Here is a 26,159-nt window from a genome sequence, read left to right as displayed (position 1 = left end):
GATCACATCAATATCAATAATCCTCCAAGTTTCATTTATTGATCAGATCAATAAATGAAACTTGGAGGAGTTTGGATGTCTTGAAGAACCAATACTACTTATTACATCAAGAATGAAACTGGACTTGAGAAACGATGAGACGTGTAGGTACAAATACGAACCCGTTGCTGGAGAAACAATTTTGTAATTTATACAAATATACGTGGTGCCAGTACCATCACCTTGAGAACCGTAACATCAATTATACAAGTTACAACTAGAACCAAGGGTGCCACCTCGGATCCATCTGTGAAAGATTTTCCTGACTTCGTGCCCTTTCAATGGCAGAGTAAAGTTCGTCTTGCAATGCTCCCGCCTCTTGCGATGCCATTCCTGCAATGAAGAAATAGAATGATATGATAGAAATAGCACGATCAGCGCAGAAAGCGAGAACAACACTAATTTGAGAAGGGTAAGGTTCCTTACTTGTTGTTTCAGCCACAAGTTTTTTCATGAAATCATTGGCATCTGCACAGGCACTAACCTGAACCAAATATGAGGTTATGTATTGAAGAGAAAAATACAATGAATAATCTAACCTGGTCGTGGTTTCCTCTGACGATCACTTCGTCCAAAATCAGAGGACGAAGCAGAAGATGTTGGTCACGGCGAAACAAACATCGGATAACAGCAGCGGCAGCCCAAAGGTAGTCTCCTGAGCAAAAATGGCTTGAAAACGATCATCTTTCCCAAATATTTGTCTGTACATATTTTTTGTTCGAACACTTAAGCATGACGCAGGTTAAATTTCTAAAACTAAATTGAGGACAATGCAACAATGCACGCTTTTACATGTGTCATATGGTCGTAACGCAAATCTCTTCCCTATTTCTTTTGGAAACAATGACATCATCCGCATTTTATTCATGCTTATTACGAATAAAATGTCTTTGCACCGCAACACATTTTTAAATCATTACGGCACGAGTCGTAAAAACTATAACAACAGGAAAGAGTGTAATCTTTTCGTGCGGATACAGTACCAGTTTTGCACCGCAGTTCTTCACTACTTACACTAACTAGAGTTAGGCCACTCGTGAATAGCATTATCCTGAAGTTGTTAAAACACTCGTCCTGATCTCCTCGTACGAGGACTGATGAACAATCGAATGCCGTAGTAGTAATAGAGGTCGTGACATTGAGAAGGTACGGTTCCCACGTTCTTCGAACTACATAGTAGAACTAAAATCTTATTCTTTCGATACTTTTGAAATATCAGAACTTCTCGTAAGTGAAAACGTCACGTGGGTCTTCACATTAAAGGCACCATAACACGAATATGAAGTGGCGCGGTTTTCAGGTGGAGCTTTCCTATACGGGCTCGTAGATTATGGAGACGCTGGTAGTTCCGCCCATCCCTCCCTGCATCACTGCAAACAGCCGCCGCCAGAATGCTGTTTTGTATGACCCATCTATTTCAACGCTCCACCCCTTGCGCCGCCTCCGCCCTGCGATTCGTCGAAAATCAATTCGCACTGCTCCGATAGGCAGTAAGGGACGCTACGGGTGCAAGGGTGGCGCGCTGCAATAGAAGGTATCAGGGAGAGATGAGCGGAACCACCCCAGTCTCCATAATCTACGACCCCGTATACAGACACTCCACCTCAAATCCGCACCACCCCAGATTTGTGGTATGCTGCCTTTAAGAGCACTGTACCTTGACCTTGATCTTGCTTCTCGTTGTTCTTCGAACTGGTCGGGTAGCCGCCAGTAGTTTTTCCATTTGTCCCGACCGCGTGCAGGAGTCGCCCAGTGGTTCCTCCTTTCGCGTGGGACACGAAGAGAATCAAAATTTTCTTTGAAAGACCGTGAAGAAATCTGACCAGCGGCTCGGCGGTGTTCCTATAGTGCGCTCAATATCGATGGACGTGAGAACGCACATCGAGAGCGAAGGAGTTTAAAAGGGCGTGGGAGGACAAGAACCCCAAAAAAGCCTATACTCTACTAAGACAAGGGCAAAATGAACAGATGTTCGCGCGTCCTCAAGACTGCCAATGGAGTTTCTGTCGAGGACGCCCATCTGGATGGAACATTTTAATACCTTGCTGAACCAACGCCATCAATCTCTGAACTCGAGCATGCCCAATAACCAACGTACACCGCAATTCGCGAGGAACCACCGATTCTGGTCTGTATCCAAAAAAAAAGAAAACGGAAAATCTGGTGGTGGCGATGGAATTAGAGCAAAATGCTATAGTTTCTTTCTCCTTCTGGAATTGGTAAAATGCCGAAGATCATCCATTCAATATAGGTTGACGAAAGTATACGTGACTCGTGGAGACACGCTATGATAAGTCCTCCCTACAAAAAGCTGTCCGTCACGGATCCCAAGAACTACCGAGGAATCTCTCTGCTGCGTGTTAAGCACTAGGTTTTGGAGCGGATTATCCCGGACTGACTTATTAAACATCGCTAAGAAACAACGCCTGACGAGCAAGCTGGCTTTCGTCCTTGCCTGTCTACGATTGACCAGGTGTTCATCGTTAGGAGAGTGATCGAAATCTGACAAAAATTCGAAGCCAATACTTTCAGCCTTTCTGCACTCTAAAACACTTTCCAACTCTCCTCACCGGAGTACTCTTCACAATGCGCTGCGCGCCGAAGGAGTACCAGGAAAGTTGTTTCGCTTGCTTGATGACATGAACCAACGAACAATTGGTGACGTTCGAACACCAGCCAAATTTCATCATGGTTCGAAATGGAAACTGGAGTAAGACAAAGACTGTCGCGGGACTTTTCTTGTTCAACTTTGCCGTCAATGACATCATGCGAAAAACAGTTGATCAGTGTTCTTTCGACATCGTGTTAGCACCATCATGGTCTCCCTTGGCCGATCTTGAGAACTTTGATGATGTTTTTATATTCGCGAAAAGCAGTATGAAACGTCAATATGTTGTCGGCCTTGTGTCAAAATTAGCTGCGGCCTACGGTTTACGACTCCGTCCTGATAAATATAAGCAGATGTGCGTCTCCGCGAGACTCTCAGCAGGAATAACGGGGAACTACTTCAACTTGTAGATGAGTTCTGTTATTTGTGTTGGATCTTGAAATACGATGCCAGCTACGAGAGATTCACCAAAGATCCGCTAAGGCCACTTCTGCATTCAACTTCTTAACGAACTGCCTATGGTCGGCCCCCATCGCCAACGAAGTCAAGCTGCGAGTCTACCAGTCTGCAATTCGCTCTACTATGTTGTATGGGTCCGAGACTTGAGCAACATCAATGAGTTGGTGATGGAGAAGCTAGATTACATGGAAAAGAAGACGGATGTTAGACGGATGTTTGGCTGCTTTTGGCCAGTGGTGCAACAAAGAGCTTTACTCAGAAGTGGATATGGCGTACCGACGGTTGAAGCGAAGAACACATCAACATCTCGCCTTGCCCTCCAAAGTGGCCGCAGAAAACCGCTTTCGCTTTCTTGGTCACATTATAAGGAGACCATCAGATCCTAGTCTGAGATTAACCTTGTCCAATTTGTCTTGAGAATGCTCTCAGATCCAAACTTGAAAAGGATATCCGGATTTAAAAGGAAGTGGACGGAAGTGATGAAAAATAAGACGTGGAGAACCTTGGCATCGACAGGTAGTTCAGGCGAGACGTAAAGTTTCGTAGAATATGGAACAACGACGGATGGATAGATTCTGTGCAAGCTCTAGCTGAAGATCGAAAAGGAAAGGCTCAAATGTGTTCGACGACGACTCACCTCGGCGAAGATGCAGATAAGTCCTTTTAGACTATAACATGTACCTACCGTTTAAGTTAAAGTAAGTCAATACCTTACCTTCTAAAGTCATACCGAGGAACCACTGTAGATTTGGTGTTAACCGGAATGGCACTTTCCTCTCAATTCCTAGAACATTCAAATTCATCGAGTTGCTGTGTGCAGCTAGTGCGTAGCCATGTGCCATTTACCGCAGTACCTATGTCCAAAGCAAAAGTATATCTAGGTGCAGCTAGTTGAGCTGTAGAGGTGCGAATATAGACGTCATCCAGGAAAAGAGGAGACAAGCGTACTAGTAATTCTAACACACTGACAACAGCCAATTGTTGAGCAACCTAAATAATAAGCTACAACACAAATCATTATAATCGCAAGCAGCGGAAAAGAACAAAGCGCAAACGTAGTAACAAACCCTTTTCCGGAATAAGTAATAATAAGTAGGGTCGGTAAATCGTTCCAACACATAGTTCTGGAGAATAGATGGTCCAATAAAGTTCTCCACCACGAACCCTCTGAAAAATTAATTCATATTTCCGATATGCTAACATGTTAGTCGGGCCAAAGAGGCCTGAAGCTCGGTGCAATTGAGCAAGCGGATGTGCAAGAAGCGGTGTAGCGTACCAGTTAGTATCGAGGGGAGACCTTTGCTAGCACTACTCATCATTGCTGTTCGCAATGGTCCTATTTCGATGTGAAGAGCTGAATCCAGCGCTCTGCTTCGAGGGAACCCGGTTATGCAACTGGACCGAGCTTCATGTCGTTTTGACCCGACTATACCTCTTGAACCATTCCATCATCATTTAAAAAAAAAACTCTCTGGCAATAATAAGATAAAATAATATTTATCTATCTTCAGAGCTCAATATTTCTTGTATGCGACGAATGGTTAACTTACATCTAAATGTTAATAAATGTAACACGCACCTTGATACCTCACCTTAATGGTATTGATGAGAAATTCTATGCAATTCTACAAATTTATTTAAGTCTCAGTCGCAGCAAGATCCATTTTTGATGACCTCTTGCAAAATTTCTTTTTATTTCTCTCTATCTAGGAGTGACTAAACCTTGAGGTAAGGAGATTTGGTGAATTATGTTATTTTGCAATTTTCCTATAATTGTATATTTGTAAAGAAGTTAAAAAGCAGATATTGGACCAACCTATAGGTATCTAACATGATTGTATCAAGACATCCTTCAGAAGCTGCTATTCTATCGTAGAACATAGTGATGGCATCATCAGGTCTCATCCCGAAGGTCATCCCGTATTCCGCAAACACATCAAGTGGACGAATCATGTCGAATATATGTGGTTTCGTAGCAACAGAACTCATAGAATAAGCGCCTATTAGAAAATCAAAATGTCACTTATTTAGACAGCGACTGTTCACAGCTAATTGAACCATATCAAGAGAAGATGTACCTCCACAATCCATAAGGAGGGCGTGTGCCGACACAACAAGCTGAGTGGGAGTGAACACAAACAGATGACGACGTGCAGTTTCCTAGATTAAAACACCCAATTGAAAACAATGACCCGCATTGATTTTGAAAGTCTTACTCGTTCTTTGACCAATAACGTTTTGACAATTTGTAGATACTGTTGGCAACAGTTAGTTTTCTCCTTGAAGACAGACCGTTGTAGATAATAAACGCTCGTCTAAAATATAATATTAGACACTCCTCCGAAATAAAGAGTTTTTCTTTTTAAAAATGGTTCTATTAGTACCTGTAACTTAGATCTGTATGCTTTTTCTGTTCTCTGTCTGTTTGTTTGTTCACAAATGTTAGTGTACGTATGTAAAAGTCACTCAATCCACATCCTCATAATAGGAGCGGAAATAAACAAAGGCAAACGTTTTAAGTTGTGTTCAAGAGTACCTTTCCGTTAACAGCCATTATTTGCAACTTTTTCATCACGCGACCACCTCTAACAACGACTTCTACGTGTGGGTTAAATCGAGCAATCAGAGTTACGTACTGGTACTGCTGCAAGAAAAAAGTCAACGTTAATGAATATATAATTAATTCAAGAAGAATCATATAAGCATATGTACCCCTTTCAGTAAGAAAATAATACCTTAGTGACATTAGCATTGAATGACGACGGTATTTCAATACAAGCCATAGTATTGCTGTACTCAGCGAGGCATTTGCTCGATAATCTGATAGGATAACGCCTAAAAGAGCTCAATATTACGTAAGAAAACAATTCATGTTGTACAACAGCCAATTTCAATTCCTCAGGACATAGCAACTAAACATACCTTGGCAAAGAATACAAACGGTTATGTAACTTAGTTTGCCATTTAATAACACTTTCGGCAAGCTTAAGGAGAGAAGAACCGATAGGAAGAGGAGCATCAAGAATTTCCAGCACCTCTGCACGAAACTCTTCGACAAACTAAAATGTTCACTCACAAAATACAATTTAGAAAAAAAAAACTACGAAACATGTCATCATTACATATCATCACGAAGGGTTGTTTTTCTGGAAACAAAAGGACCCAAGTTTACATTTCAAGTAAATTCAACCAAAAGTAAATAGCAATCAAATTGCACTTTTACCTGCTCCTCCGTTTGAAGAGGTAATGCGTGACGAGATGATGACGGGACTTCATATTCACAAAGAATGTCATCAGAGATGTCCTTTTTCAATTCAAAACACCAGAGCGAAATGGTTGCCATAGTCTTTTCGTCTAATTTTGCTGTTTCCAAGCGGGTGGCGCGGGCATCATATAAACATCTATAAAGGATTCTAACTAAAATTGAAAACATTCCACTCATCATTTTTTGATTGTCATTTCTCCTTCGAAGCGCTGACTAGGCACTCACGTACTCTAAAAAATTACCTAAGAATGTCATCCTTTAACTGTGAAGCATAACGCAGATGTTTCTCTGCCCAGAACTCACGCATGCTCGAAAAGCCATCTAGAAGCCGATTCCACATCTAAAACAACTACCATAAATTTTACCATACATCGTGCAAATATCGTGCAAAAAAACATACCCGAACGTCAGTCAAACGAGATTTACACGCCTTCTCCAGAACTTTGAAGAGAGTAGTGGATCCATGATCGTCAGGCAATGCCGGGATAGGCTCTTTCTTCCACACTTAAATTGCAAGGACGGTGTATACCAGAACTTCATGTCTACCACGTGATAAAAATTGTAGATCGTCTTTCAAGCAGCTATGTTTATTACAGATCCCTACATGCAAAAAGAAATATTGTAACAACACATTATGGTATCCTCTCTCATTTCTGAATAGAAAATGTACGAACAAAGAGAAAAGCAGTGTCAAACTAGGGACGTCTTTCATATTAGTGGTAGCTATCCTCTGCTGGCTTCTTCTCCCTTTCATTCCTCCAAAACCACCACATAATAAAACAAGAGATAAATTTTAAGTGCAGCGTATTTCTTTAGGAAAGAAAGGAAAAAACAATTGAACTGGCTGAATATTAAAGTTTCCACAAATTTTTCGATGCGCTGTCATCATTGATTATCGAAAAAAGTTTCGCAGTTCGCAATAATTAGCAGGGGTAATTTTTTTAGAGGAGACATAAAATTATGGAACAGTAAGAACAAAAAGCAAAGATACATACTGCATACGAGAGGAAAAGACGCATACTTCAAAAAAATTAATTAATTAATGAAAATAATGAAGGGCGTACACGAAAATAGGTGTTACCTCTTTCGATCAATTCCTCAACCATTTTAGGATTAAGTAGAGGTCGAAGTGCAGAAACAACCAAAAGAGGATATGCAGAGGCTATCCTCTCTACGACATGTATGAATCCCGATGAAGGTCTTTCTTGTAGTTCTGTCATTAGCTGTGGAAGCCTGATAGATATAAACTTATCAAAAATTACCAAACAACTTTCAGACATTTACAGCAAAAAGGACGTACCAAGGAAGCCAATTAAAGGGAACAATGGATCGTGCTCGATCCTTCAACACCTGATCCAATCCCACGGCAGAAAATATTCCGCAAGCAACCACATGTTTCGCTGTCCACAATATTCTGAAAACTGAATGTTTCAAGCAGGAAGCTGATTACTGTTAAAAAAAAAAGAAAAAACTTGCCTAGCAATGTATTTCCGTGCCCTGGTCTCATTTTCCACTCTAGCGGCCTCAAAGTAACAGTTGATCGCTGGTGAGCCCCGAGACATTGCAGAAGCTTCATGTCTGGAAGTATAACGTTCATCTGCTTCTATTGTGTAAATATAACTTCCATTTCTTTCACTATTGTGACTACCTTCCTCAATGTTTTCTCGCTCTTCAAATCTAATTAAAATTGCAAATGTGTAGGCGAAATTCCAGCCAACTTACACTTCGCTATGAAACAAGTTATCAAGGTGATGAGCCCAAGTTTTGAACATATTGCAAGCGGTATTCATTGGTGGAGAATTGGTAGGATCGATCATAGCTGCAGCTGCAGAAAAAGCGTGCATAGCATCATCATTCCTGTAAAAATAGAGCCTTCACCTATTTATTGAGATTTCCTGTCGAAGATCTGGCGGAGATTTCAACTAATTAGATCTCTAAACTTTTGTTCGACACGCAAACTTCTATCAGACTAGATAAGAGGAACAAGAAAGACTCGTAAATCTAAGGACAGTGGAACGATTACTCTGCTATGAGTAAAAAACGTCTTTCCTAACAGAATCTTGTTCCTGTTATACTGCTGTAGGGAAAAAATTGCGCTACAAAACGTGTCATGCGAAATGAAGCCCACCTTTCAAGTTGGCTGAGAATGGCCCCCTTCTGATAGAAGAGGCGACAGCACTGATCACGCGAGAAATCTTCAATACGAGCTGCTTCAGTTATCAAAAGTGACTGGAAATATAGAATATCTTTATATGAATCCAAGGAAACTACCCTTTGAAACACCTCCTGAAGAAGATCCATTTTTTGCTGTGCAGTGGTGGAATGCTTTTTGGCCAATCTCCGCAGCGTTTTCAAGTGATCAATCACTTTTTGATGACAATCCATCATGGGAAGTGTGATCAAAGTGTGCAGCCTGAGAGTAACACTAATTTGGAACATTCCTTAATACGCCCCCAAAAAATGAAGTGAATGCATAGCATCGCGGACACATGTACCAGCGTTTTTCTTGACTGCCCTGGGCACACAAAATGTGATAAGAACGGAAAAGATTCCATACTTGTTCAATGTTCTTATCGCCATGTGGTCCATGCCTCTTTCTCGTGCAGCTCTCGCTAATAAAAGCTGTCCTGTAGCTGCAGAATGGATGGGTAATATCGCTTGAGGATTCATTCCAGGAGGCATCACAATCTGTAATAAATTCGAATATGTACATATGTAATGCAAAGCCAAAAAACGTCAAACTAACTCCACTGCGTTCCCAGTCATGAAATCTTTGGACCATCATTGCATGAATTTGACTCCGCCAGTCATACATAAGTGAAATGAAAGACATTTCATCAGAAAGCGAGTAGGTGCGAGACCTTAATAAGAAAATCCGCATGCAAACAGAACCAGAAAACTTCACTTTTAATCACGAAATACGAAGATTATGCAGAAAAAACGAAGCTTCAACAACGTAAAGACAGACCTCCAAATTTTAATGACAGTCTTCATCTCTTGCATAACCGCGCCACAATTCTGATTACCAACATCTAGTGCTCGTTTTAAATCTAGGACATCTCCAACTTCTCGAATCATAGTCATAGACTGAAAAGGAGTCAATTTACGAAAAGCATCCTAAAATAAAGATCTGCTACTATATTTACCTGAAGCAGTTTGACGTGTGCATGAGTTAAGATAGGCGGAAGGACTCGCCATCCAACCACCAATGCTTGGGTTACATCGTCTACCAATTTTTTGGCTGGTACAAGCGGTCCATCCTCCGGATCACCCTATAAAAATAAAACAGTTCAGAAGAAACCTACTAGAAGGAACCTTGACGTAGTAGAATTAGAAGCAACAATAAACTAGATTTACAAAGAAAATAAATGAGTAAATAAGGCACCAAAACACCCAGCATTGCTCCAAAGGTGATGCTCTGAATGACGAAATCTGGACGAGTACAAGCCAGAATCTAAAGCAGGCTGTACTTATGAATCCAATTTTGAGTGATATTAGTTCACGAACTTTCAAGTGCAAAAAATGTACTTATTCAATAACCTAAGAGAAACTCCAGAATATTATGCAAGTTACCTGGTCCCGACATTGACGAGCAAGGTACCAATCCGGTAGATGAACAGCAGCTTCCAGTAGAAGTTCTGGATTTTCAACATGGGGATTTTTTGCGATTTCACAAAGTACTCGCCAACGGCATAGCTCTCTTGTGCACCTGGGATTCCAAGTTATAAAAAATCACTCTCCTACTCATAATTTGTCAAATTTCGTTCTCTGAGATATTATATTATCTACATAGCAATTATTCCTAAAGACGACAAACCTGAGCTAGCGTCGCGCTCCGCGAAAAGACAAAGCAACAACTATTCCCCATTACAGTTCATTCTTACTCTGCATGGGCAGGATTCACCCTTGGGATTTAGAAAGAAAAGAGAGTAGTCCTCTTGAACCCACTGAATATATGCGTCATCAAGAAATTCATATTCTTTCGCGGCTGCCTCTCCTATAGGATTTTTTCCAAGTTGATTTTCCATCTTATGCAGCATCGAGCTTGCAGTAGTTTGCCCATGTTCCAGTGCGTCCTCAATATCGCCCTATAAGAAACCAGTTAAAACGAACGTGAGCTATCAACGTTTGGTCATGTTATCACCAGCTGCATCATAGCCAACATCTTCACGGTATCTACGGTGAGGGCCCGATGACTCCAAACAGCTGCAGACTGGTCAAATTCAGCTAGTTCGGAGTAAAGAGATCGCAGATAGTCCAATACATCCTGAAATGGTTTAGAAATGCTCAGATGAAATCTACCAGAATTACAAACAAATACGTACCAAACGTTCCTGAAGGAGAGGGTCTAAAGGCAATTGTATGCACGCTGGGTTATCTAGCATTCGTGGGATACACAAGGCTTGATTTTCCAGCAGAAGTATTCCACGATGCCACGCGTGGTAATGTCGCGAAATGAACTAAAATAAGAAAAAGTTTGACTTTTTGCTAGCTGTGATATAAGAAGATACTTCGGTAGCTCGAGGCCCAATAAGAATTGGAGGGTTGCAGCGTGCAAAAGTTTCCAGAAAAATGCTGATGACAGGATGCACTGCGTGCGCTTGTTGTATGTGAACACCAGACGTCATAAATGGGACTGCCAGTCCTAAAAATTCTTGCTCCTGATATAAAGCTTCAATAAAACTGCTATTTTGTATACCTCCAATGAAATTTCTCTCTTCATCGCTCATTGAAACCCATAGTGAATTAAACAAATGTGAGAACATATCCCCAACGAAGGACACATCATCTGAAACTCGCCAAGATTATACCGCATTAACAACTAAGGGAACTAAAATATAACTCAGGTTTAAATTGCCGATATCTATCACATACAAATCTATCCAAAATAGGACTTAATTCTAGTTCATAAAGGTGATTTAAAAAAAAAAAGTCTAGAGATAACCTATGCTACAGAAAATAGGCGTACTATTCTCTTGAGAATGTGTAAAGTCGCATCAGAAATGAGTTCAAATTGAAAATATCTCTTCTGCGAATACAAGACTTCTCTAATTCATCTTCACTTAGATACAAATTCCTCAAAGGTAGACTGTATGACAATAGCTTTTTAAAATCACTTGTTCGTACTACAATCACAGACATTTGTCTTTCACAAGGAAATTGTTTTCTTTTTTACCTTGAACGGAGAAAACAAGTCCAATGACGCTGTCGATTGCAGATGAGAAATCGAAAGAAGCAGCCTCAATCATTAAACTCTTTTGATCTTCAAGCAGAATATCCAAACGAGTTGACAGGTTTGTTTCAGAACTACCACTGTTCTCTTGGTCTGTGTCCATAGGTTCATCACTTCTTCCTTCTTTCTAAAAAAAATTAGAATTGCAATAAATTACTTGCCACTTATTAAATCGTTTAAGCAATGCAAAAAAATTATTTACAGTAATATTGATGCTGTTAGTCGCAGAAGGCGCAGCCCTATCGATATCTGACTCCATATCAGTAGCTTGAGGAGAAGGACGGAAGCCACCTACCGCCACCATTGTTCTCCAAAGAGTAGCAGAACTGTCAATAAACACTCTTCGATGACCTGACCCATTGCTTCCTTAAAATATAGGATAAGTGATAGAAAAGGAAGGAGCTATGACAAGGAAAAGCCACACCAGAGGGAGGGATGCATCTTAAAAGCAGCCATAAAGCATGGCGAAGCCAAAAGTAGTCACGGAATGGTTCCCAGTCCTTTTCGCGGAGGATATAGGACAGGCGGGCCAATGGATTCATCGCTAGGTTCCGCTCGAAAACAAGTAGGAATTTCTCGCGGAGTTCTCGATCCTGCGTTGTGAGACCCCAGTGAAAGGCGTCTTCCAGCTTCTCAGCATAGTCAGATGTTAGTAAAAGAGGATGTTCAAATACGAAGAGCACGACTTTGAGGAACATCTTCATCAATTCACCGTTCAACCTAAAAATCCATAATTTCACAAAACAAATGCGAAAATGACTGCAGATGTGGAGCATCCGAGTTGTAATGACCTGTATCGTTTCTCCACAACACTTTGTAATCGCACAAGTAATGGGAGCCCAGGATTCGCCGAATGCTGAGAAAATCAAAGTATTTGTTCCACAGTTTACTACATAAACAGATATTATTTTGAGAAAATCAGGTGAAGAAGTTCTTAAAATACAGTAAATTATTTAAGTCAGCTGACCATCGCAAAAGCTGGGGTTGAAAAGTTGACGATCAGCACATCAATACTGTGTATCTTTTCACTCAACAACCAGATAGATGCAGCTGTGACAGCTGACATTTGAGAAGGAAAAGATGTATAAACTGTAGTAGGGGAATTACCTGTCATGCCAATACACAAACGTAAAAAAAAGGCCAAAACTGTTCTATGTGGTCTAAGCATAAGAGCTCTGTCCATTTTTGGCTCTTCTTTATGACACTCAAAACGAAACCAGTATGAATGCAGGGAATATTGACCCAAATGTGCTTGCAAGAAATGATGTTAGGCATGTACAACGAAACAAATCCATAGAAATTTTCCTCAAACATGTCGGATCCAATGTTCCAGAATTTTCTCAATATAGGCCTTCTATTATATTGACCTCTACTTCTTTGGTTGTAAACCGCAGTTAAAAAGTTGTCAACAATGTTAGTGAAATGTAATCAACGAACCTCATCGCGATGAGTAACCACCAACTCGGAGACAACGCGAAGCACAACATCAATTATTTTCTCGAAAGAGGATCTCTCAATAAGTGGAAGAAGAACGTTCTGACAGATGGTACGCTTCGCTTCAGCCGATATCGCTTCAATTCTAGGACGCAGCAATTCCAAAGCCATTGCGATCATTTCAGCTGTTGCCACTAAAAGAAATGATCAGAACGCTGAGCTATGACGGTACAGTGTTTCTGAACCGACTCTTCTCTCTTGTCGTTTCTCCTTGCTCAGTGACATGCATGATGTGCTCTCTCACAGCCTTCTCCAGCACCTGCAAACAATTATGGTCAATCCTAGGAATGATATATAGCCCAAAAGTTTCTGTCAGATCTTTATTAGCTCGTTTTCTTACCAGTATGCTCGCATTGTGATTTCACCCCTCTTATTTTCAATGGTGAAATTAGTATATTCGTGTTACGGTACGGTGAATTATTTAAATCCGCTCTCGTCAGAAATTCCGTTTTTTTGGGTCTTCCCAAGATATCTTAGTTTGCATGATCACCCTAACCATTTTAAATCACCAAATCGTTTTGCTCCAGAAATAACCTCTTATTTATCCAGTTCAGTAATAGAGGAATATCAATGACTAACACGAAGATATGCGAACAAACAAGCCTACTAATGTAGGACGCTCCCTTGGGACACATTTCTTGTAAAACAGATACCAATCCCTTCCATAATAAATCGCAAAAAAAAAAACTCGATTCTCGAAGAGAGGGTCGAGTTTTTTTTTTTTTGCGATATTTACCGATACCCTTGAGCATAGGGTATCAGTAAAGAATAGACAGATGAAATACTCCTGTATTAAAACTCGCATCCTGGGCAGATGTCGTACGAAGTAAGTCAGAAGAAAAATGTATGTCGATGTGATGGTCAGTGACGGCAGAAGCTGTTTCTGATCTGTTCCTAGTGAGCTAACAAGCAGTGAAGCGATCTCGTTACTTCGCTGTCTTTCATCATGTTCTTTTGTTCGCTGCGTGTTTTGATCTATAAACCATCTCCCACCACTATGGTGAAACGAAAAGAAATGTGAAACGGAAAAACGGTTGTCGGTAACTCATGGTTTTGCAGTTCTATCTGGACCACTTCTATTATACATAAATATAGATCAACTCGCAAGGGCACTTTTTAAAATGAACACCACAGGGATTGCGTAAAAAGGAGAGTAGCTTCGGCATTACCTTGATATACGCTTGTAGACACATTGCATCGAGGTAGCCTGATTGCTGACTACAGATCACTCGAAGAAGTGAAAATGCAGTGAATGCGTTCATGACTAGGCATGTTGACGACCTAAAGAACAAGAGAATCCGCTCAACGAACTAGCTAAGTAGGTGTCAACTTTCTGTGACTAATCACTTTAATATCACTAACCTAATTACACCATCACTCCATTGCATTATTAAAACAGATGGTTGAAAACAATCTAATTGTTTTAATAATGCAATAAAGTAACGTAATTTGGCCCATATACAACTAAGCAGGCTAACATAAAGAAACTACCAATAATCTTACTTCACGTAGGAGTTGAAATGGTCGTTCAAATATTTGGAGATGAATTGGTTTAGGATTTCAAACTCGTACATGCCAGTCATGGAACAATTTGATTTCTCAAACAACTTTGCTACGAGGACGTTGACGAGACGGATAAGCTGCAATCCTTTGATTATATTAGGCAATTGCTCCAAAACCGTTTTGAAGGACGAATTATCACCGCTCCATGTCCACTGTTGAGGCAAGATATGATCGCTCTTTGAATAGGACGAATCGTTTGCAACAGCAGAGGCTTTGGCTAGAAACAGTACAATTTCAAAGTCACCAAATTGAGTTCATTCTTCTCAGCTCGGTCTCGCTTACCATAATCGCCACAAGGTTAATGACAACTTCGAGCGCTTGTTGAGCTTGTGCTATCGACTGTGCCAACTGCGACTGGTTTTCTTGCCGAACAAGAGACTCTGGAGGAACAGTCAGCTCTTTTTCGAGCCTGAAAAAAGTAAATACTAAGCAGACGTGATATTCATTGATGATACATATTGTGCAAAATATTGGTTCATGTATATGAAAGCTTCACATGCCTGCATTCTGAAAAAAAAAGTCTTAAACTGGATAATAAATTCCATATCTGACATGGAAGATGGATTTGAAGATATTATTTCCCAGTGTCCACACCAGAATTCGTAAGCACTCCTTTGTTTATCCTTTCTATTGGTCGCTTTAATTTCCCATCCTTATATTAACATTGTACAAACTACCCTAGAACTTCGTAATTTAGAAGCAAAGATTTCGAAAATCTGTGCTCTGAGAAACCAAAAATCTGCGTTTTCAATACTGCTACAAACTACGAACTGTTAATCACAAAGGTGATGTTAAATACACAAAAATAAACTTACTGAAACACTACGACATCTAACACTTCTCATGGAAAACCCCTTTATAGGAATTGGTAAGATCACAACAGCGACTGGCAGGAACGCATAATTTTTAAATGTAGAGTATATTAAAGCCATTAACTGAACTTAACGGGAATCAATACAACAGCTGCTAAATATTTCTTTCTCTCCCTTTCGTTCCTTCTATAAAATGTTTCCTGTGAACATGCCTCTTTCCTTATTTTTTCTTTGAAACTGTCACAACCCTCAATAGGCTCTTTTGATTCAAAAAAACCTGCTCAATCAGCATTCTCCAAGGCACCTCTTGTATTTTTCGCACCAACCGATTCCTAAGGAATAACACATGCATTGTTGAATGATGCAGATTCTAACGAAGACATAGTATGAATGATGAATAATATATTCAACAAAACATACGATTGGTTGCATTCTCTCTCCGCTCTTCTGATAGGACTTATACCACGGTATTTTCGGGTGCGGAAAAAATTTGCTGCTACATTTCAAAGTAGATCGCAAACAACCGCTGTTTTATTTCTAAGAACTTTCCGCTCGTTCATTCTTCTTTCATTCATAATAGTTGGAAGTACACGGTAAGTTCGCGTCTACATTACTATGGTACTCTTCGAAATTTAAGTTCTTTATCTACATAGCTGGTACGGTACGGATGTTAATTGATTCATGTCTCTGTTGGTTACGTCCAGTGAATTCTGTTACGCTCAACGAGTTCTACCCAATCAACTTACTAATGAATTAAATGGATAAATGAACATGTGAAGCAAACTAACCATCCTACTTTGATTGTGACCACATCTCCCCACACCGCTGACTTGAGGCATTGTTTCATCAGACCGATACTTCGTTTACCATTTTCAATAGTTGCTTGATGAAGTTGGTGAGGTTGCACAGGCGAAGTCGGCTGCAACGAACTAATTATTGCAGTCCACTACATTGCTGTAAAACAATGACCGGAAAAAAGAATGCTGAAGCTATGTAACGAATGCAATTTTACGACAGAATGTAGGCAGGAGAAAAGTTCCTGAAATTTATTCTAAAATAACATTCTGTTCACCTGAATTGCGAATTTGAGCAACATGGCTACAACTTCATCAACACATTCTTTCGACATTTGTTTGTACAACTGATCGTCAAATTCTGCTGGGACGTTGGCTACAAATTAAACGCGTTAAAAATTGTCCTTACTGAAATATTTGCCACAATTAAGACCTTAGAAAATCATCAAGCAAAAATATCTTTTCCCTTGAGATCACAATTTGATTTTCGTAATCTATCCAAACCTTACAAAATGAGAGAAGCACATGAAACGTAGGAAACAATGACTTACTGGAGTATGGGTCGCACGACGCTGCTGCTGTGGGACGTGAACCATTCGAATCGTTCAGAAGAGTGTCAAGCTGCAAACATAAAAAATAAGTCCTACAGAAAGCGGAAAAGTTGGAATCAGTAGAATCACGCTAACAACAACTTGAAGTTTTGTATGTGACCAGTGGAAAAGGGTAAACGTGTAACAACTTCTTTAGGACCTTTGGGAAAGTTTCAAAAGGTATGTGGTTAAAAGTACAGCTTTATGCCTGACCTAGTGTTTGCTTATTTCGCCAGCATGGACCGAATTAGGACTTCGTTCTCATTTAGCAGAGCCTTAAAGGCATCACCCCACGAATCTGAGGTGGTACGGATTTCAGGTGGAGTATTCGTGCACGACATAGTAGACTATGGAAAGGAGGGCGATTCCGTCCATTTCTTCTTAACTGCCATAAAAAAGGCCCGGAAGATGTGGCGCGTGCACGAGGCTGGCGCGCTCCAATCGAACTCGTAGAAAATAGCGCCTCGGGACGCTCGAAGCCGCATCTTCGGGCCGTTCTTTAAGGCAATTAGGTAGAAAACGACGGAATCACATTCGCCCCTATAATCTACGATCCCGTATACGGATACTCCACCTGAAATCCGCATCAGCTCAGATTCGTGGTATGCTGCCTTTAAAACATAGATTCGTTAGGGGGGAGCCGGACCCTCCTCAAGTGAAGGTGTCTAGCCCTGGGGTGCAGCTCAAGTGAAAAGGATCCTTTCGGCAACCGTCCAAAAGTGAAGAGGATCGAAGCACCGGCTCCGACTATCGCATCCAAGAACTAGACAATAATAATCATATGTTCAATTCTGTGTAGCAAGATTTCCAAGAGGGTGACGACAGTTGGCTTTCGTTTGTCAAGAAAACTTTCTTATACCATACACTGTAGTGTACCAGGAAGTGACCACTTGCCACTACCACCAGCCTGCAGTTCTTGCTTGTCTTGATTACTCGTTAAAATTTTGCAAAAAAAATTGTGACACCTGAAGACCAAAGTATACCTCATCATCGTGAGAAGTCAGTCCTTGAGTCAACTGCTCCACCTTTTGCAGTCGTAACAACTCCCATTTGATCACCATCTCACAGACATCTAACGCTAACTTTCTCGTCATTACTCTTAAATGAAACAAACGTTTAAAAAACACCATTATACATAAGATTAATAAACCAAAACAATCTTTAGGTATATTTTCTCACCCGTCCATTGCAGAATTAGGAGTACTGATCACGCGACGAACAGCACTCATCAGCGGCTTGAAGAGAGCATGGCGGCAAGAGAAGTAGGAACGATAATTCCGTACTATCATGCTCCTGAATTTTCCAATTCACAATATCATATCACGGAAATGAGACAAAATAATTGAATGACTGGATAATAAGGTAAATGAAGCTGCATACCGTGATAAAAAGTTTGAATCATTTTCATGCTTTATACCAGAAACATCGTCTATTGCATTTGTATTGTAATCGATGTACTTGTATTCTATCATTACTACATAACATTGCGAAATTGACTTCAAACAAGCCACAAGAAAAAGAAGCTGCAAGAGATGCATACTGACATTGACTAAATTATAACCTCATCAAAATTAAATAACACATTACACATTTTTTTCTCGAAAATTCACTATCATTGTTGGCGTGTAGACAGACAAAATGCAATTCTTACTAGCTCCAACTAATTTTTGAAGCAACTTTCTCTTTGAAAATTAGGCTTAAGAGATGACTGCTTTCTTAGTTCACAACGTATTCTATAATGGACATGACGGCTCATGAAAACTAAAATGTTATGGCTGCATTAGTTGACGAAATAGCTGTCTAGCAGCTTCTACAGTAACTTTTAAGACTAAAAGTTGCTGTTTTAGCTGCTACTTTAACTATAAAAGAAACATGGTGAGGATAGTTAAATAGATAAACTTATTTTAGTAAGCTGAATCAAAACCACTTACACTATGTGTTGAATATGTGCTAGGCTGTGTGCCTCTTCGCATAGCACTCGCTTCACATTTATGAACATTTGCTGATGCCCATCTTCCATCCTAATAGGCATCGCCGCAGTTACAACATCGGCTGCTCGGCGAACAAGTTCACGACTGTCATACTGATAAGATCCGCAAAGACTTTGGAAAACCTGAAAACGCATTATTTTCAAAGGAGGTTGCGTGACTTAGAAGAAGTGCACTCTCACTTGCAGCACAATTTTTCTGTTGATGAGGAATTTTTGGCAAATGTGAGAAATGAATAAAAATCCTGTATAACGAAGCGTGGCGTCCTGTCTATTTGACGCAGTAAGACATGACCATGCGAACAACATGAATACTCGGAGGCGCCAGCCGTGTTTCCTGAAATCATTTTGTCCTTAGAAAAATGAAATGAAATGAAAAAAAAGGAAACTTAATGATGAAGAAAAAGGAAAACGAGGCATGCAACACCATCGAACTTTTCGATGTTTTTAAAATATGTGCTTGGCTGCGTGCGGGAGTAAGAAGGAGAGTGTTAAGAAGGAGTATTAGAAGAAGGAATTTGTAATGATGACAGTGAATTTGCATTTTGGAAGCTGTGGTTTTAAGTTAAAGGATTTGCTCAAAGTAGAAGTAAACAAAGCAACGAAAAAACTGCAACTTCTAATCAGATATAGTAAGAATAAAGAAATAAAGAAAAATTATGGTTAATAACTCACTTGGAGTCGTTATTATGAACGTGGCGAGGAGCATATTTGACTAGTAACGTACTAAGCTGGTACAATGCAATCACAATACCATCGCTCATCACTTGTCGACTCTGATCGATGATCTAAAAAGTTAATTTATCGAAAATCAGGAAGAGAATTACAAAAAAAACCTCATCGAATGGAAGAAAAATTATGGTATTTAAAAAAAATAAAATAAATGAATATCCGATATGAGCGAGGGTTGTTAACAGAACAGTACACTTCAACCCATAGATACGACTTGTACCACCAATACTTTGTTCTAATTCTGCATATAAAAAAGTTGCAATAGGTTTACTTCTTTTTCCCTTATATGCTGATACCAATGACTTTAACTGTAGATAAGCAGCACCAATCGAAGAGTAAGTTTACTCACATGCGCCAAACGGTAAACAAGATCGTCTGGATCCATTTCCGGCTGATCTTGTGGGTTTTGAAGAACTCCAAGGATCTAAAACTGCAAAATGTATTTACTTTCATAAAAACAATCACAAATCACTGACCTCGTCTACATTGTAACGTTCGAAGGCCCATTGAAGACTTGGGATCAACACATACTGAAGGATTTTCACGTACAAAAGATCCTTGATCACGGTAGAACCACCTGCTTCGAACTTTTCAAGTACAAACGAAAAAAGCTTCCGGCGCCATTCCATAGAATATGCCTTAAAAACATCAAAAGGCAAAACATTATACTGACACATTCAAGATGGTAAAACATACAGGGATCACTTCTTTTTCGAGGAACTCTCGAACAAAGCAAAAATCTGTCACATAGCGGCCGATAAATACGAATAGTATATCACATAGAAGATCAAGGTCGTTGTTGTTATGTCTTGAATATTCTAGTGAATATGATGAAATAAAATGAAACTGATCTTTTATTACCTGTAGTAGCGGATGAAACAGTTGACTATGAGCCTAGGGACCTTGTACTTGTGCTCTGTCATCATTTTTATGGTCAATTCAAGAAGATCTTTGTCACATGGAGCATGTACTACGTAGCGAGCTTTGAAATCGGCATTGTTCCACAACTGAAAATTATAAAACGCTAGTGATTTTCGACGTGGGTTAAATGCTTCTGAGTATGACAGAATACATAAGCAAATATAAGTATAATGACATTTCTTTACGTTGTTTAGTTCAATATTACGATAGAATTTTCAACACACTGCAGTAAGGAAGGTCTTTTCCGACTTCAAACCTAGAGCCTAAAGCCTTCATATTTAACAGACTGAGAAAACTAAATAATAAAAGGTGTTGAACACGAAAATGTTTTTTTAACCGAACAGTCGAGCTAGTGAATCTGAAAAACACTTGTTGAAGGCCTGGAATAAGTGCTTCGGAGATGGCGAAAAGTATGAAAATTCGTGTAGAAAGACGTCAAAGGACCTGTCTCAGTTTGAGAATGAGTTCTCGTGCTCCTGCAAACCATTGGACGTTTCTCCGCGAAACAGCATCGATAATATGGAGGCAAAGCATCTCACGTTCCATGATATCGTTCTCACTTTGATGAGCATCAGATGCTTCTCTCCATTCACCCGATGGGCCCTAACATTAGCCAGAATAATAACAAAAATTATCAAATTCAGACGAAAATTTTCACGTACCATGACTTTATTTTCTAGCATATTCACAAAATAAGAAGAGTCTTCCATCAAGAGTGTACGAATTGGACCGCACTCCTCATCTTTGATAAGCTTTCTTAATAAAGCCCTTCTACACGGCATCGCTACAGAGTCCTCGGATAAAAAGAATGTCATCGAATCACGAGCGTAGCGGGATAGTAAAGTGGCCAACGGAGGGATCCAAGCATCGTAGGCCTACCAAGGGAACATTTACTTGGTGATTTACATCACAAAATATGCTTTGTGGTTAACAAGATTACTTCAGGGATTAATTTCATAATATTGCAAAAAGCACCAAATTGTGCATCTCTTTGGAAGACTCACTTAAGCTGGAAATTACTGACATTAATTCTGCATAACCTACACTTGTGCAGTAATGATGATCAAAGTACGCAATGAATGAAGCGAGATCTGTAGCTAGATGGGAGACAGATGCTGTGTCGACAAGGAGTAGCAGTCGAACGGCCTGGGTGATTGCCTCAACATCTTGACCATCCAAATGTGGATTAGCAGTGGACGAATTTTCAGATGGCAAGCGGGATACATGTCCACATATGTAAGCCTGTGCAACAATAATCTGTTAATGTTCGAAAGTTCAGAAGACAGCACAACGAAGAAAAAGACTTACCACAAGGTTTGTCGCTAAAGCGTTGTCGAACAGAGAAGTGTTGAGGCGCACAAGTCTGAAGAGTTGTGCCACGCTTTCTGAGTTCCGACGTTCGCAATGCAAATCCCGGAACTGAGCAAAGACGTGCTCTCCCACAGTCCGAACACAACTAGCCTCAATGGGAACAATCTAAAAAAATTAAAATAGGTACATGGCTGTGTTCGAATGAATCTAATTTTGCCCATGTTCATGACTGTCCTTGAATCTTGGCATGATGAATTCGAGCTTTTATATTGTCTAATTGAATCTAATTCTACCTGCATCAGTGCTTCTTCGGCTGCCTGAACAACTGATGGAAGAGGACACAAAACTGTTTCTACAGCAACACAGGCGATCTTATGTAGCGTCACACTGTCACCGTCTTGTCCCTCAGAGGCCGTAGATACATCCATCCCTCGCCGTTCCATATCACGTAATAACGATTTGTACAGTGCCACAAGGGCTCCTGCAGCTATTCCAATATAACAACGGAACCGATGTCATCTTTGGAAGTTTTGAAGGACATAGAAAAACTCTTCCTTGAATTAAAGGATAGGATTAAGCAAAAGGAGTTTCATTCTGCGCAAATCACACATGAAGAGCGCACAAAAGGTCTTAGAAAAAGAATTCCCCTATGTAGCTTATAAAATAATCGTACAAAAGTGTGACAAGATTGTAAATATGGTAGGAAAACAACAGAAATAAAGGAAACATGAGAAAAAGGTCACAATTTCTTCGCTGGAAAGATTACAGCCGAGTGATCATAGGTGGGGACAATGAAATCTGATACCACTCAATAATCCAGTTCATTCCACTTTTCGTTGGGAAACAATGGTGACCGGAGAAAAAATTTTTGGAGAAAGGAAGAGTTGGAGAGGATGAGCAAGAGATGATGAATAACTAGAGCAAATGACCGGAAGTAAAAAGCAACACGCGAAAAATCTTCTCTAATTTAGAAAGCCAGCAATGGAAGAAATGGTAACAGACTAATTTAAACTCAACCCTTTTGACTGCAATTAGCTCTCAAAAAAATCTCGATAAAAACTCACTTGTAGCCATAATCTTATAGTGTTCGGCTTTCTCGGTAATAGTGTAAGGAGGCAAAAAATGTGCAGGGCACCCTTCCATCGATTTGAAGAGATCACTCAAATTTGTCATGTAACAGCATCTATGTACTCAATAGAGAAACGAAGTACTTACAGTTCAAGCATTTCGCTGACAGACATCTGGCACACGCTAATTAATTCCCGTATAAAGTTCTGTGTTTTGCTCAACTCTATAGAGGCGTCAACAAGAGGCGGTTGACAAACAAAAATAGTGCAAAGTGCTTCTAGGGAACCACAACGGTCGAGCAGAGCAAGAACGTTGAACTCTTCCATAGCTCGTTCTGAAATTCTAATTTTGCTAAGTGTTTGTGATCAAAAATAAGATTTCATTTAAATAGAATGAAATAAAACAACAATTCCGACGATTTCTGAGACCAAATGTCTAAGACACGTTAAGTGTTACTGTGAAAATATGATGAAAAGTAATCCAAATATCTTCTGGAATAGTAATGATAATACATCGAAAATAAAGTGGCAAAAAGCAAAAAATAAAACTTCAGCACAGATGCAGATCTTGCAGAAAGAAGGAACATTGTTTGCAAGACCAACTTACCCGGTTAAAGCAAATGCAAGCGAAACAGAAAACAAGCCGTGCTTACCAATATGTGCTTTAAACAAGTGTCGATATGTATACATCAACGCAGAAAACGATTCGCCCAGAACTTCCGCGCATAAATTCAGCATCGAAAGTGTCTGGAGACATTTTTATGTGCAATACAGACAATGTTAAGATAAAATTAAAGTGTAACCTTATTCCGTATATTCTGGCTCCCACTGAATAGCTGACTGGCCACGCAGCTCATAAACACCGACACTTTGGGATCATTCAGCTTGCATCCCTAATAAGGAGAAATCAGATTTTCAGAAGTTACTATCTCCTAAAGTCATAATCCAAACTGGAAAGAAGTGGACTCTGCAAGCATTTCGACGGCATATTTGAACCGACGATGCTATTGTCATTTCCTCAATGAGAAAATATGGAGAAGTGTTGAGGTATAGAAAACGAGATTGTTCCTAGGTTCTAGCAGGTCCATATTTCCTATTCTTCAGTAGAATCATCTCCACAGGTATACTTGGGATTCCACTCCAGATGTTGGAATTTTCAATAAAATAATAATGTTAATAACATAACGTTACGCAAAGCAGCTTCAACTGCTGGTGAAACGCAGGAATATAATACCATTCTCTACGTCTAAAGTTTTCTCATTATGCTCTCTTTCTTTTTTCATCCTCTTCCGCTTTCCCTCTCTTCAGGCAATGAGCGTCGCCAGTGCAGATATGCGGTTTTTCGTCAAACAACAGTACTTATACGTCGAGCAGGTATAACACAACCGAAAGGAATTAGATGTCCGAAAAAAGTTCAATTGGCACAGCTTCTACAGCATGTAACCAATAATTCGTTGAAAACGTAGACAGAGAATATGAAGGCTCAGGTGTGCTTTCAAATTCTGTGTCCTATTTCTGTTGCAGGCTTGAACACTTCCTTCAGAGCAAATTCGAAACCACTAACAGTGAGACACCGTCTTTGCAGTTTCTCAATAGCTCCTACCGCCATATCGACAGCACCGCAAGATACTTGATCAGTCATACCAACAAGAACCTGAAATGCATAAATGGCGGAACTAGGTATGCGGGTAAAATCGATCTCTAGAAGGCAAACCTCTACAAGACTCTCCATAAACCCATTCATGTTCGCGAAAACCACGGAGTCAGGATAGTTCTCTATGAAATACATCAATCCACTTGCACCTCCTAGCCTTACGAACCATGAAGAAGCGTAGCACAAAGCGCTAACACTTTCAACCAAATAACGCACAAAAGGTATCCGAGGCATCTGAATATTAAATGCAAACATAAGATTGACAGAATGCCGGAAGGACGATGGATTGCATAATTACACAACAAACCACTTCTAAATCTGGTATGACGACTCTGCACACATCATTGATATGGCGAAGCCCAACAATCGCCGACTGGCAGAAATCTTTCGTAGAATCCGAAAGAGCGGTCACAATTGCATCTACTAAGATTCCACCGTCCATGCATTGCGCAGGATGGTCCAGAGACATCAAAGCAGCTCTTCCTATAGAACATAAATTGCAACTCGTAAATATTTCCCGCTATTGAGAATAATGTAAGAAACATTGCCTCTCTAGACGTCATAACAACCCACAAATACCTCTTACCAGTGAATTCTAAGAGCGCCTGTAATGCCAGGTACCGAATGGTAGCATTGAAGAATTTGATGTACTTATTTCGCAAGTCCTTACCAACAATACCACCTATAAGAACTGATATTCATTAAGTAAAAATAATAACTTTTTGAAGAGAAGCGAATAACTAACAGAACAGTATCATAAGCGCATCAGAGTGAATAGAACGGTCTCCTTCTCGCGCACAACGGTAGGCTGTACAACCATCTGGAGCGTTATCAAGACGCTCAAATTAAAGAATTGAATACAACAGAAAAGTTCCGAAAACGTAAAACTGACTGCTTTACTTTAAAATGCTCTTTGAAGAGATCCTTCATTACGACTTTCGATTCTTCGGTGAGATCGATAGGACTGATGCTGCAGAGCAGGACGGAACGCGCAAGCTGAAAAGTGAACACTCATTATCTGCAGCACTTTCTAGTATGTGATATCAAACCTCCATGGCATACTGCCGAACTTGTGGCGAATAGTGAGCATGGGTTGGATCTAGCCTGATATAATGAATGAAATGAAACATAGAAAAGAAACACTGCAGTTTTCCTTTAAGAATGGTCGTACTCCTAAAATAATGTTCTAACCTCATTTGTTTCAGAGCAGTACTGACGATTTCTGTGAGGGCAACGTCTCCACATATGGTTGAAAAAAAAGCCTGTGATGCGTTCGGTCGATCAAAAGCCACCCGAATGGTATACGAGGGCTGGTCCCCTTTGGGATGAGATTTCAAATTCTGAAAATGGTGTGAAATTCCCATAACAATCCTTACATCTTTGGAAAATTGAAAAAATGTGCCTCTACTGTTAAATTGTTGCAAATCCTACCTCACGCCTCAAAGCGGCGCAGCGGTGACCCTGGCCGTCGGGCAGCTATGGTGGCGAGACTTCGTCTCGGCAGGTTCAACCATGCCACAAAGGTGTCCGGCTAGTAGCCCGGTCCTTGGGCCAAGGCTACAGGCTAGCTAAGTGAGGAGGTAGTACGACGATTCCGGTGCCAGGCTGCTAGCTTGCTAGTGCGACAAGC

The 26,159-nt window shown here is 40.2% G+C and overlaps 1 protein-coding gene across 2 annotated transcripts; it reads right to left on the bottom strand.

Annotated features, from left to right (window-relative positions):
• Window positions 1-217: 217 nt before the first annotated feature.
• RB195_019470 (uncharacterized protein) lies at window positions 218-26,043 on the bottom strand (the record flags this gene model as incomplete). 2 transcript variants are annotated; one of them, XM_064187323.1, is made up of 73 exons in its annotated part: window positions 218-221; window positions 276-372; window positions 466-523; window positions 579-694; window positions 3,822-3,890; window positions 3,961-4,096; window positions 4,174-4,273; window positions 4,923-5,106; window positions 5,185-5,266; window positions 5,323-5,421; window positions 5,643-5,750; window positions 5,842-5,941; window positions 6,029-6,165; window positions 6,330-6,507; window positions 6,614-6,711; window positions 6,772-6,875; window positions 7,453-7,604; window positions 7,672-7,785; window positions 7,848-7,949; window positions 8,094-8,228; window positions 8,500-8,600; window positions 8,655-8,784; window positions 8,929-9,059; window positions 9,118-9,232; window positions 9,340-9,458; window positions 9,518-9,643; window positions 9,757-9,825; window positions 9,945-10,080; window positions 10,320-10,459; window positions 10,516-10,638; window positions 10,697-10,831; window positions 10,883-11,016; window positions 11,071-11,160; window positions 11,548-11,731; window positions 11,807-11,970; window positions 12,029-12,324; window positions 12,396-12,460; window positions 13,042-13,232; window positions 13,288-13,357; window positions 14,268-14,379; window positions 14,602-14,738; window positions 14,801-14,878; window positions 14,944-15,070; window positions 16,262-16,392; window positions 16,546-16,643; window positions 16,819-16,888; window positions 17,841-17,955; window positions 18,037-18,150; window positions 18,789-18,970; window positions 19,028-19,181; window positions 19,520-19,632; window positions 19,926-20,000; window positions 20,053-20,214; window positions 20,273-20,384; window positions 20,438-20,583; window positions 20,942-21,100; window positions 21,160-21,372; window positions 21,542-21,739; window positions 21,806-21,973; window positions 22,102-22,289; window positions 22,873-22,967; window positions 23,024-23,210; window positions 23,529-23,622; window positions 23,679-23,768; window positions 24,440-24,529; window positions 24,590-24,763; window positions 24,837-25,012; window positions 25,116-25,211; window positions 25,275-25,368; window positions 25,430-25,525; window positions 25,579-25,633; window positions 25,721-25,869; window positions 25,990-26,043. In XM_064187323.1, the coding sequence occupies 73 exons, from the start codon at window positions 26,041-26,043 to the stop codon at window positions 218-220; spliced, it is 8,994 nt and encodes a 2,997-aa protein (XP_064043203.1). The 2 variants fall into 2 exon arrangements, with proteins under 2 accessions (XP_064043203.1, XP_064043204.1); XM_064187322.1 differs by lacking the exon at window positions 218-221 and having other exon boundaries at window positions 257-372.
• Between the last annotated feature and the right edge of the window lie 116 nt (window positions 26,044-26,159).

Source organism: Necator americanus, chromosome II (assembly GCF_031761385.1).
Source record: "Necator americanus strain Aroian chromosome II, whole genome shotgun sequence".
Classification (NCBI taxonomy): domain Eukaryota; kingdom Metazoa; phylum Nematoda; class Chromadorea; order Rhabditida; family Ancylostomatidae; genus Necator; species Necator americanus.
Note: the sequence above shows the minus strand (reverse complement) of the source record. Positions and strands in the feature narration are given on the sequence as shown.